General features: G+C 42.6%; 1 protein-coding gene across 2 annotated transcripts in view; it reads left to right on the top strand.

The window, feature by feature from the left end:
• The window catches only part of IL2RA (interleukin 2 receptor subunit alpha), a 41236-nt gene extending 28632 nt beyond the window's left edge, over positions 1-12604 (top strand). The window contains exons 3-8 of one of the 2 annotated variants that reach the window (XM_040968275.1): positions 2001-2108; positions 4183-4398; positions 6246-6317; positions 6655-6726; positions 7620-7686; positions 10807-12604. In XM_040968275.1, coding sequence (XP_040824209.1) covers positions 2001-2108; positions 4183-4398; positions 6246-6317; positions 6655-6726; positions 7620-7686; positions 10807-10831 — 560 coding nt within the window. In that variant the 3' untranslated portion in view covers positions 10832-12604. Of the gene's footprint in view, positions 1-1997; positions 2109-4182; positions 4399-6245; positions 6318-6654; positions 6727-7619; positions 7687-10806 lie in introns of both variants that reach the window. The other variant, XM_040968274.1, reaches the window with a different exon arrangement.
• The last annotated feature ends 241 nt before the right edge of the window (positions 12605-12845 follow it).

The raw sequence follows: 12845 nt of genomic DNA, 5'->3' as shown, positions 1-12845 counted from the left end.
GTAAAGATAATGTGTAGTTCTCATTCACTCATGATTTTTAAAAGATTTATTTATTTAATTGAAAGGCAGAGTTACAGGAAGAAAAAGAGAGAGAGAGACATAGAAAGAGAGAGTGTGTGTTTTCCATTTGCTGGTTCCCTCCCCAAATGGCTGCACTGCCAGAGCTAAGTTAATCCAAAGCCAGGAGTCAGAAGTTTCTTTTGGGTCTCACATGTGGGCACAGGACATCCAAGTACTTGTCCATCCTCCACTGCTTTTCTAGGCTATCATCAAGGAGCTGGATTGGAAGTGAAAAAGCTGGGACTTGAATTGGTACCCTTATGGGATTCTGGTATTACAGGTGGTGGCTGTACCTACTATGCCACAGCACTGGTCTCCATTCACTTAGTCTTACAGGAAAATATTGGTCTGCTCAATTTACAGATTAACTAATCTATCTTAGTGACTTCTAGAATATTCACTCATTAAAAATATTTAATGATTGTCTACCAAGTTCAAGAAATTCCCTTAGGCTAGTGCCAGTGCTGCAGCACAGCGAGTTACATTAGCTACCCTCCAATATGGAGACCAGATCATGTCCCATCTGCTCCACTTCCATTCCAGCTCCCTACTAATGGCCTAAGAAAGGCATCTGAAGATGGCCTAAGTGTTGGGGCTCCTGATACCCCTATGAGAGAAAGGGATTAGGCTCCTGGCTACTGATTTATGACTTGGCCCAGCCTTGAATTTATAAGACTATCAGGGGAGTAAACCAGTGGAAGGAAGAGCTGTCTTTTCCTCTCTCTATAACTCTGGTTTTCTAATAAATTATTTTTATTATTTTCCATGATACATTTTTGTAGGTATAGGGATTCCCCCTTCTTTTACCCTTTGTCCTTCCTCTTCCCCTTCTACCCCGCAATTTCCTCCCATATTATTTCCTCCCCTTAATAACAGTTTCAAGTTTACATTCTACTAGTTAAGTGTATGATGGAATTGTAGGTATAGACAATGATAGAAAATACAGTATCAAGTATTAATGATAGAAAAGACAAGTATCCAAAAAAAAATACTTAATTGTTTCACTTGACGCCCTCCTTTTATCTGGGCATAGCAATGTCTCCTGTGACATATCTTCACTTCCCTATATGCTAATCCTCATCATACAGTTCATGAGACTATATATATATATGTAAATACATCTTTTAAAAATGTCCTTTTGTTTGGGGGCAGGGGTGATGGATGTTGTGCTAATGCTTACTATACAACTGAAAACAATTGTAGTTCACAATAATACCAAGTGTATATAATGTCACTGGATCACAAACTTAAAAGTGGTTAAAATGATAATTTTAATTTGCATGCATTTTATAAAAATATCTTCTAAGAATGAGTAGACAGAGCACAAGCCTATTATAAAGAATACAAAAAATAGCAATCTAATGGGGAATCTCTACTTCGTTTTCTGTTTATTTATTTGTTTTCTGGTTTACCAAATTCATACATCATGTTGAATTGGGGAAAGATAACTTGTCAAGGGTAGTATGGCCAGTCCAGAGTCAGGAACCAATATCCAGAGCATAAGGAGTGTCCCCTGGAGATCCCATGTGATGCCTCAAAGGTTGTTGTCACTTGTCCCAGTCCTGTAAAAGAAACTGGGACATTCGGGAGCTAGGGTTGAGGAGAATAAGGGTCCCCCAGGTTCATCAGAGTGGTATTGAATAAGACTACAAATCAGCATAAGGTGGGGCTGGGGCTATTCACATTGAATGTCTTCATTTCTGGATATCCAAACATGGCTTGAGAGCCTTGTGGCTCCCACTGTCAGATGGGGACTACGTGCCCCAGATTCTGTTATTACTGGCAAACTGAGATTGTAGAGCCAGTACCTGGGCATGTACAGGTGGATCTCCTCCAGGGAGACACTCGAGGGATTCTCTTTCTGAGTGAATGAGTATGTGAATGGGACTTCTGTTTGAAGTTTTTGGAAGTTATCTCATCCCACACATATTTTGTAGCAGTTAAGAACTCAGAAAGACAAATGACAACTCAACCTGAAGAAAAGACCAAAAGAAAAACCACAGAAATGCAAAGTCCAATGCAGCCTGTGGACCAGGAGCATCCTCTAGGTAAGAGATGACTGGGACAACTGGGAGCCAACCCTTCCCTTGCACCTGTATAATGTGTTCCCCCAGGGAGAAAAGTCTGTGCTCTTATGCATAAGTATGCACACTTCCTTCTCTTCTCAGAGATCGTGTGGACCAGAACTATTGCTTTTTACTCAGCAACTCAGACCACTGAACAGCCAACATGAGCTATGGTTGGGAACTAGGCTAAATAGAAGTTATTCAACTGAATTCAAGATCACGTGTTTCTTTTTAAAAATTTATTTTATTTCTATTGGAAAGGCAGATGTACAGAAAGGAGGACAGATAGGGAGGAAAATCCTCCGTCCATTCACTCCCCAAGCAGTTGCAACGGCCAGAGCTGAGGCAATCTGAAGCTAGGGGCCTGGAGTCTCTTCCAGGTCTCCCACGTAGGTGTAGGGTCCCAAAGCTTTGGGCCATCCTCAACTGCTTTCCTAGGCCACAAGCACGGAGCTGGAAGGGAAAACAGGGCTGCCTGGCTTAGATCTATTGCCCATATGGGATCCCAGGGCACAAATGGCGAGGACTTTAGCCGCTAGGCTATTGCGCCTGGTCCCTCAACAGATTATGTTAACACTGTGTGTAGACACTGCCAGCAAAAGTACAAGCATGTACAGGACACCCATCCTTGGCCTCAAGGAAATGCACCGCCAGTATTATTACAAATTACGATGAATGGGATGGGGTTGTAACATGGGCTAGTGATTCTCTGAGCTCCAAACAGACTCCTCCCAGCTCTGAGATTATAGACGACTTTCCCAAACACATGATGTTGTAATTAAGTCACACTGTCAAGAAGCAATGTAGCTTACTAGGAAAACCTGAACTTTAGGGGCACCAGTCGATTCTTACAAAATCCCAGAGCTCTATGTCAATTTTGTAATTTTAAAAAAACCTTTTTAAATTTTTATTTGAAAGGAAAATCAGATTTATGAAGAGGAGAGACAGAAAGATCTTCCATGGGAGACCCAGAGGAAGCTTGTATTCCTGGCTTTGGATCAGCTCATTTCTGGCTGTTGTGGTCATTTGGGAAGTGAACCAGTGGATGGAAGATTTCACTCTCTTTTTTTTTCTCCTTCTCTTTGTAATTCTGTCTTGCAAATGAAAATAAAAGAAGAAAAAAAAAGCCCCAATAAAGACATAGTTAAACTAACTCACATAATGGGACTGAATAATACTTTAGTTCTCTTGTACTAGATGAGGAATATTTCTACTGATTACTTGTTTTGAAATAGTTGGAATTTATTTACAATTTCCTTTCTATAAAAAATTCAGACATTGTTATATCATGAGGTTTTTATCCCCTTACCCCTTCAACTTGGTCCTGGAATGGTGTTTGCAAACACATTTAATTGTTTTGCTCTATTTCTCTCATCTAACTCCCAGCATGCCCCTCTCTCTCTCTTTCACACACACACCCCATTATTGATAGGTTTTTTAAGAGGCCAGACTTGTTCTTACTCAAGAGATCAAAAGCTAGTTCTGGAGGAGGAAAATTTCATAGATTGTCTAGTTTGGCTATTTCCCTTTGAAAGAATCAAATTCAGTTCAAACACAGTCTAACAGTCATGAACTGAGATTATAAAACAATACTGAGAGGAAAGCACAAGTTTACACATTATTTCTGAGGTGCTGTGTGGCAGAAGACAGCTCCGAATGGGTAGCCAGCTTCTTGCTGGGGCAGATAAAAGTCACATGGGGTGATCAGGGTGCAGCAGCCAGTCTGGAGATGCAGATTCACAGTTTGGGTCTAGAGGGTACATGCAGTCTACAGGTCCAGACTGGGGACAGGGGGTAGGGAGTTCTGAGATTAAGGCAGAGCAGAATGAGATCTCTGAGATCAAGATCAGCCAGGCTGCGTTGCAGTTAGCAGGAGTGGAAAGCTACTGAGCACGTGGGATTTCCAGAGGTCTTGCAAGGGCTCATGTGGGTCCAGCTTCAGACCTGGCTTCAGAACTGGAGAATGAACCATTCTCCATTCCTAGCTAGAGATCACCTGGATTCAATTGCAATGCTTTCCCTAATATACCTTCAGAATTCTTTTCCTTCTTTCCAGGTGACTGCAGGGAGCCTCCACCATGGAAACATGAAGCTACAAAGAGAATTTATCATTTCATCGTGGGGCAGGTAGTTCACTACCAGTGCCTTCAGGGATACAGGCCCATACAGAGAGTGCCTGCCACGAGTGTCTGCAAGATGGTGTGTGGGAAAACACAGTGGACCCAACCCCAGCTCACCTGCACAAATAAAAGCAAGCACCATCAATTTCCAGGTACATAATCTCCTTCTTGAGTCGACTGATCTGTTCTTCATGAGGCTGACCAGGATAGAATCCCTAACTGCAGCTGCCATGTGACCTTGGGAAAGCAAGTTGATTCTCTTGGATCTCAGTTTTGCTTTTGTTCTTAATAAACATAACAACAACAAAAAGCAGGAAGCCTTCATGGAGGCTCAGTGGGTTAAGCTACAACTTGTAACACCAGCAACCCATACGGGCACAAGTTAGAAACCCAGCTGCTCAATTTCTGATCCAGCTCCCTGCTAATGTACTTGGACAAGCAAAGGGAGATGGTCCAAATACATCTATGTGGGAAAGGTTCTGGGCTCTTGACTTTGGCCTTGAATAGCCCCAATCATTGTAGCCATTTTGGGAGTAAACCAATGGATAGAAGATCTCTCTCTTCCTCCCTCTCAGTAACTCTGCCTTTCAAAAAAATAAAAAATAAAAAAAAAATCTTACAAACAAGCAAACAGACAAAAAGAAAAAAAAAACCCAGAAAAACTCTAAGGTCTCCTTCACCAAAGGTACTCCCTGTACACAGGCAGTTAGTAGGAGACAGGTATAAGGGAAAGATCCCTTAAGGTCTCCACAGCAACCTGGATGCTGTCTCAAATTAACAATGCCACCCCTTTCCTAGTTGATCCCAAAATTTCACTACTTCCATAAGCTACTAAGCTTGCCCTGCTTCAAAAGTGAAAGTCCAGCCAGCCACCCACCTATGCCTTCCCTGTAAATCCATCATCTCCAGTGTCTGTTGCTGTCATGCTCCTCCTCCTTGTGTAACTCTCCACCTGCACACTCATAAAAATGTGCAGAGAAGGAGCTTTCACAAGCATGTGCACACACTCATACTCTTATACACAGATAACCTGCCTGGACTGAGAGCCTGCTCCATCTATTTCTACAATCTAATTTACTCACATTGAGCCATAAGTCCCTATTTTCCTTGAGCCTCAACATTTCGTATTCCCTTTGATTTCTTCCTGGGTTCTCTGGGCTGCAACTCCTTCCCAATAGCTGATTTTCAGTGAGTCATATGGACAGCCAAGGTATGTCAATCATTTCCTTTGCAAGAGGCTCAACAGGCAAAGTCCTGACACCCTAACCACTACTAGGAGAAATGGAGAACGTTCCAAAGAGAAAGGGCTATCCCTCCGTGCATTTCTTCTTCATTGGGTGGTTTAGCAATGTCCAAATTATGATTTTTGATGTTTATCTTAATTTATTTTCATCTACTTAAAAGACAGAAAAAGTATGTGAGAGAAAGATTGAGAGAGAGTGAGAAAATGCATGTGCATGTAGAGGAAATCTGTTGTTCACTCGTTTGTTTTTCAAACACTTGCAATAGCTGAAGCTGAGCCAGGCCAAAGGTCCAGGAAACCCATCCGCGTTTCTTCCGTGTGTGGTAGAGTAAAAGTACTTGAGCTATTATCTGTTGCTTCCAAAGCACATTACCACCTTCCTACGGCAGCATTAGCAGAGGTGGCAGAATTCAAACCCACACTTCTTTAATGGGATGTATCCCAAACAGTGGTAGCTTGACCTATCGCTCCAGTGTTTGTATTACTCTGACTCATTTGCAAGCTGCGAATGAGAGCCAGGACTGAGCTACAATGCTTGAGAAAGAGTTGCTTAATGTCATCAACAGCCAGCACCAGGGTTAGAACTCCCTCTCACCTGCTTATGTAAAGTATGTGTGTGACCTCCCAGACATGTCCATATTAGGATTTATGCCTCAGCAGATAAAATTTGGATCTAGCTGAGGAGTACAGGTGGGGGAAAAAGTGAGATTCTTGCTTCTCTGTTTGGCTGAATACCCATCACTCTCTCTGTTACAGATAAAGAAGAGCCTCAAGCAAGCATGGATGACCCTCTGGAGAGCGAGACTTCCTGCCCCATCACCACAACAGGTGCAGGGGAGTTTCCATGGAGACTGACACTGACCATTAAAGCATCCCTGGGAAAGGGCAGACATCAGTTGCAGGATGCTCCAGCAGATGGGCAAAGCGGGTCCCAGGAGCCAACTCCAACAGCCTCCCCTCTCTCCAATGGCAGGGGCACATATTCAGTAACCCACATGTCCCAAAGCCAGGGTCAGAAAGAGAAAACACAGGACCAAGTGAAGGAATGAAATACTGCCCCTTTACTGGTCTCCTCTAAGATTCCTTCCACCTGTCTCCCTCTCTTCAGCTTGCTGTGGTCCTGAGTATATACTCAGAGTCTCTTTTGTCCCTCTCGCTCCCACAGATTTTCAGAAACATACAGAAGCAACAACCACCATGGAGACATTCCTATTTACAATGGAATATCAGGTAGCAGGTGAGTGGGTTCACTTGCTTAATGAACAGAATTATGGAAAACAAGTAGGTTGGTTGGTTTAAATGACTCCCTCTTATGTAACATAATATTTAAGAGCCAGATGAATCCAGACACTAACATTGCTCCAAATGCCAAGTCAGTCCTAGGATGCCGTGGGTTATTGTTTCAAAGCAGCCGGTATCCATCCTCCTGAGCTGACCGGCAGGGACAGTGCCCCCATGCTGAGAGTAAGGAGTGAGACCAGGCAGGATGGTGGGTTGGGGGAGGAGGCAGTAGAAACTGCCAGGGGGAAAACATGCTCCACTAGCATTGTGAGTTTCCTGGGGGGAGGGAGAGATGGGCTTTGAGGCTACACCTGCTTGCCTGACTTCAGAATCTCACCAAAGCAGCATTTAGAAAATACAAACACCTTCAGGAGATGTGAATATGTTTACCGTTAACTTCATACATCTGGCTGCAGACCATGCCAGCAGATGGGGAGAGTGGGGCTCAGAAGCCAACTTCAGCAGCACCCTCTCCCCTTCTTCATAGGTGCACACATTCCACAGCCACCTCCCCCCAGACTCCCCAAAGAGACCTGGCTTCTGCACCTTACTGAACTGCTTGTCCTAGTTTGCTCCCTAGAAAGAACCTCTGAGGAGAGGCACTATCTGTTCTCTTTAGACCAAAGCCAGCCTTCCATATGTTCCCCACCTCCCCCCATCCCTATCCTTCACAACAATCCCTGCCCTGGTTCCTTGAGCCTCCAGTCACTGGAGAGCCTGCAGCCTGTCCCTCGGCAGGAAGCCTGTACTCACCTAGGACACTTCCCTGGCTTGCTCTGTGGACCGGTGCCTGCAGCTCCCCAGGCCCAGCCCTGGCCCTCCTTTGCTGAACTCCCTCTCTATTGACAGTGGCTGGCTGTGTATTCCTGCTCATCAGTGTCCTGCTTCTTATTGCACTCAGCTGGCAGCGGAGATGGTGAGTCCTACGTGATCATGGAAGCCCTTTTTTCAAAGGATATATGGGCAAAGCACCTCCCAGTTGGGTCTCCAGAGCAGCAACCAGGAGTTTTCATGAGGTCAACACTACCAAGAGTTAAGAAACTAAAACCAATTCACAAAAAGGCAGGCTTTGTTAAGACAGGTCAGTTCCTCCCATCCTTTCACTGTGGACAGTGAAGCTCACTATGTTCTGGTCAGGCCTGGTACGAACCCCACAGGAAGACTCCGAGAGGCTACTAGATACTTTACTTATCCTCTCTTTGACAAGAGAAAAACAATGAGCTGTTTTCCAACTTCACGTTGGTCATCAGGCCACAATATACTCCCCTTTTTCCTGTGTGAATGAAAAAGTGCAAATGATTGTAATGCCAACGAGAAGTCCTCCAGGGTTGTGGCATCAGGAATTATTCTACAGCTGGCAGTTCATCGATGACTCCTAAGTATGGCTTTAGGATGACCAGAGATGAAGCTTGTGAGTGCCTGGTGTATTGCAGATACACAAAAGCTCTTACATCTTGTCTTGCTTCAAGAGGAATAACTCTAAAGGCTTAATTTAGTAGTTTGTAGACAGACTGTCATCAGACACAGAAAACAAGGTGTTTTGCAGATGTTTGTGAGAATTTATGCTGTGAAGTAAAGGAGTGTCTGGAAGTGTAGCAATTTCCACAAGTCTCCCTAAAGTACAGTATCCAGGGAATCAAATTTAAGTCTCAAAATGACCCACTGTTCAAGAAGCCTGTCCAGGATCCCACTTCCTAGAATCATCTGATGGTGCCCCCTTTTGGCAAAACAGAAATGCTGCACTTGAGTTACTATAAGACTGTTTCTTGGCCAGAGATTTGTTTTTGTTTGTTTGTTTTGGTTGCTGTTTTGAGCAATTGGTAGGAGCCAGAGATGTGCTGTAGCAGGCTCATACCAGTTAAATGTTTAGGAGCTCTGTTAACTGACTTTAAGCACAATTCCAATGAAAATTAGTGTGTGAATTTGTAATAAATTATATTAAAAAGGCAAAAACTTTATAATACTAATGACTTACTAATTTTTAAACCACATTTTATTGTTACCTTTATTTTTAGACTTATTTCCACTAGTGATACATGTTAAAATACTGTGGAAATAGTCTGTGGTAACGTGGTTATGCTGCAGCTCTTCTCAATCGTGTTAAGTGATTTCCAGCTGTACAATGGTAACTGAAAACTGGGTATGGTGGCTGTTTGTATCATGAAAATAGGCATCTGTTTTCAGAGACTTAACTATTAGATATTACCAGCACACCCCTGCTTGGAGGCTGGTTAGAGGGGAGCTCTGAGCAAGGTAGGAAGTAACCAAGTATTCCTGTGAGCCAATTAGGAATAAGGATGAGTCTCAGGCTAAACTGCTAGCCACAGGTGGATTTTTAACTTTATGCTCAAACTAAATAACATTAGAAATTCAGGTATTTCCTAACTACATATGGCTACCTTATCAGACAACACAGATACAAGGATTTCCATGATCTCATTAAGTTCTATTGGACGGTTCTGGATAGAAAGTCATTTTCAATTTAGGATAATCACTTAGCACAGTTACTATCCATTTTTCTATTGTCATTCAGCCATTATTGCCCTTCACATAGTTAGAAGCAACGTAAAAAGCACCTCTAAATGCCAAACACTGTAACTGCACCCAAAGATGAATGCAACATGGTCCTGCCCTTTGGAGTTTACAGATGAATGGAAATGGGGAAAGAAAAGGAATACTGGCTTGAAATGTAATTTTTCAAAGTCCCAAATTGAGGGCTTTCCATAGGAGCAAAGAGGAAGATCACTTGACCCTACATGGGAGTTTAAAGAAAACTTTCAGAACTGATGGTGCCTGAAAGGTTGCAGGCCAAGTAAAGGAAGGCAGACCAATGCCCCTTGGCAGGGGAAGAAGGAAAAGTAAGGAGATGTGAAATTATGTGATGCTATGCTTGCAACAAGCCAAGCAGTTCAGAACATCTAGGGCAGTAGAGAGAATCTCCTGTTGCATGGATGGGCAGAGAGCTACTTATGGAGGATCTGGCTAGATGCAGTACCTTAGCCTGTATTCTTAAGGCAGCAGAAGACCAAAGAATGCCTTACTAGTAAGACCAGTGGCTACACTGGCCTCCTGAATGGTCTGACTACAATGGATTTTTGGTGTTGGTATGGGTGGCAGTTTGACTATATTGCAAGAGAATAAATCCGTATAGAAGATGATGGAATCTCAAGCTAAATCCATGCACAGAAGTTAAAAAGGAGGAGAAGAATCAAGATACACATAAGAGAGTTCAAATTAATAGGGTTGGGGCCTGGCGCAATGGCGCAGTGGTTAAGGTCCTCGCCTTGCATGCCCGGGATCCCATATGGACGCCGGTTCTAATCCCGAAGGCCCCACTTCCCATACAGCTCCCTGCCTGTGGCCCGGGAAAGCACCCACGTGGGAGACCCAGAAGAGGCTCCTGGCTTCGGATTGGCTCAGCTCCGCCGTTGCGGCCACCTGGGGTGTGAATCACCGGACGGAAGATCTTCCTCTCTGTCTCTCCTCTCTCTGTATATCCGCCTTTCCAATAAAAATTAAAAAATCAATCTTAAAAAAATTAATAGGGTTTTTTGTTGAGTAAAAATAAGAAGGAAGAGGGATGAGTCAGAGGTGGTCCATAGAGTTTAATGTGTGTTATAGTGCGACCCTGTGGGATAGAATCTCAAGTGAGGCTCACAGGTAATATACCTCTTGGAAACTATCCACAAAGCTGAACCCATCCTAGTTTGCTCACCCAGATTCCACATCCACAGCCAGTCAGCCCTGGAACTGACAGGGAAATGGGAGGACTTCCTTGGTCTTTTTCTCATATCCATGCACTGAACAATTAATTGAATTATCAACTTAAAAGACCACAACCAGAGGTGAGAACTGGGCTCCAAGTCTTGGCCTTTGGAAGAACACAGTGGCCTAAGGCCACATTTCATAGTGTGTGAAGATAACCATATTCTGAGGACTAATATTGAATGATTTCCCACACTGGCTTACAGTGGGGACCATGTTTTTCTTGGTATGTTGTTACATCCATGGCTATGATTTAATTATATCACCACAGGAAGAAGAGCAGACGGACAATCTAGAAAACAATGGGAAGAAACCAAGAAAAGCCAACAGAGAAGTTACAAAGCACAAGCAGAATCAAAGACATTAAACACTCACCCAACAGGCATCTCTTGTGATTCCTTGCATTTTGGAAACATCTGAAGTCATATCGCAGGCCACATGGCAGCTGCAACACTGTCACTAAGTCAGCCCTGTGCTACACAAGAGTGAGCTCTACCCACTTCCAAACAGAAATTCCAAGGTCTTTGAAGGAGAAGGCAGAACAATCAGAACTCTTTGTCTTAGTTTCATGAATCTGTGTTTATTTGAGCTTGAATGGTATAAAACTCTCCATGCCATATACAATAAAAGGAAAACTTTCTTAATGCTAATTTTATCCCAAATTCCAAGTTTAGAAATCCCAGGTAAAACCTTAAGGCTAATGTAGATACACACACACACACACACACACACACACACACACACACACACACACACTTCATGTAATCGGATATTGTCCATGTACATTCTTTCCCAGCCTCTGCTTGACAAGCCTATTCTCTTGATCACTTTGTCCTTAACTCAGTGTACTGAGACAGTTCCTCCTAACTGAGTTTCTAGAAAAGCTTGGAGGCCGAGACTAAACAGTCTTTCGGTGACACCTAATCAGGGTAGCCAAGCCCTTGGAATTGTAGAGCTTCTATATTTGGAAGGATTTTACTGGAGTCAATGTTGGGAACAGAAGGATAAGCTAGGTTCCAGGTAGTGAATTACACTTAGTAAAAAGCTTTACTTGTACATTAGTGATAGACCTATTTTAGGAATAGTTTTTTGGGGATTTCTACAAATGGTACTCTGAATTTGAATGATGCGTAAAAGTGTATGTTTCAAGTGAAGTGTCATTAAAACATTGAAAAGAGAGCTATGGCTTAAATGTTTAAGGAAAGAAGGAGACAAAGTAGGGAATAGAGAGGGGGGAAGAGAGAAGGAGTCATATAATAGAATTTAGCTATGGAAAATGACACACCAGTGGCCCTCAAATGTTACTAAACAATTTAGCAAGTCAGAATCACCTGAAGGCTTTGTTAAAAAACAGATGATTGGGCCCACTCCTAGAGTTTCTTAATCAATGATCTGGCATGGAGCTAAAGACTGCAGTTCTAGCAAGTTCCCAGGTGATGCTGTTGATGCTAATCCCGAGACCACAGTCTGAGAACCACTGGCGCATGTCCACCCACCCTCAACTACTGAAAACAATCATCGTCAGGTGCTGAGACATCGTGCTCAATCTTTTGAATAATATCTTTCCTCTCAAATCAGTTGACTTATTCACACTTAATGTCATGTGATTAAAGAGATGAATAAAACTATCAACCAGCTTTCCTTTTTAAAAGGACAGAAGACTGTTCTGAAAATGACGGACAATTTTCAGCAGGGTTTATGCCCAGATCAAAGAAAGATTTTCTGTCCTTCCTATGGTGAACCAAGTATAAACCAGATTTTGTTGTCCATACTTTCCCCTCCCCAAAATATATACTCTCTGGGTAAACTTAGGTTGAGAGGAATTTCAGACCAGAAAAAGTTTGTCAAATCTTACTTGAGTAAAACTGAATTGGGTTATTATTCATTTTGTGGGAGGGAGACCCATGCTGTCCAAATTGTTTTCATGATAATACTAAGCTGTTATTTGTCTGTTTTATTCTCCTTCTTTGAAAAAGATGTTTGTTGGAATTTTCCAGAAGCTACGTGATGTGTAATGATGGATTTATTACTGTTGTGTATAAAAGAATCAATAAAGAATATTTATAAAACTTCTTGGTGTTAATTTCTAAAAATGGTATCTCTAGATATACATCTACATAAACAAAAGATCTTAGTAATTTTTAATCACATAAGCAGGGCCTGAAAAACTGCCAGCAATGTCACTGGCCATTTTAGAAATACAAATCAAAACCACAATGAACTGCATTTCATATCCACTGATAAAGACTTTGAGAGAAAAACAAAAATAAGACCTCGTACCTCAGATTCCATTGGTATAAAACCGTTTAA

The sequence above is a fragment of the Ochotona curzoniae genome, unplaced genomic scaffold (assembly GCF_017591425.1).
Source record: "Ochotona curzoniae isolate NIBS_2020 unplaced genomic scaffold, NIBS_Ocur_1.0 scaffold_4683, whole genome shotgun sequence".
Taxonomy (NCBI): Eukaryota; Metazoa; Chordata; class Mammalia; order Lagomorpha; family Ochotonidae; genus Ochotona; species Ochotona curzoniae.
This window is presented reverse-complemented; position numbering and strand designations above follow the sequence as displayed.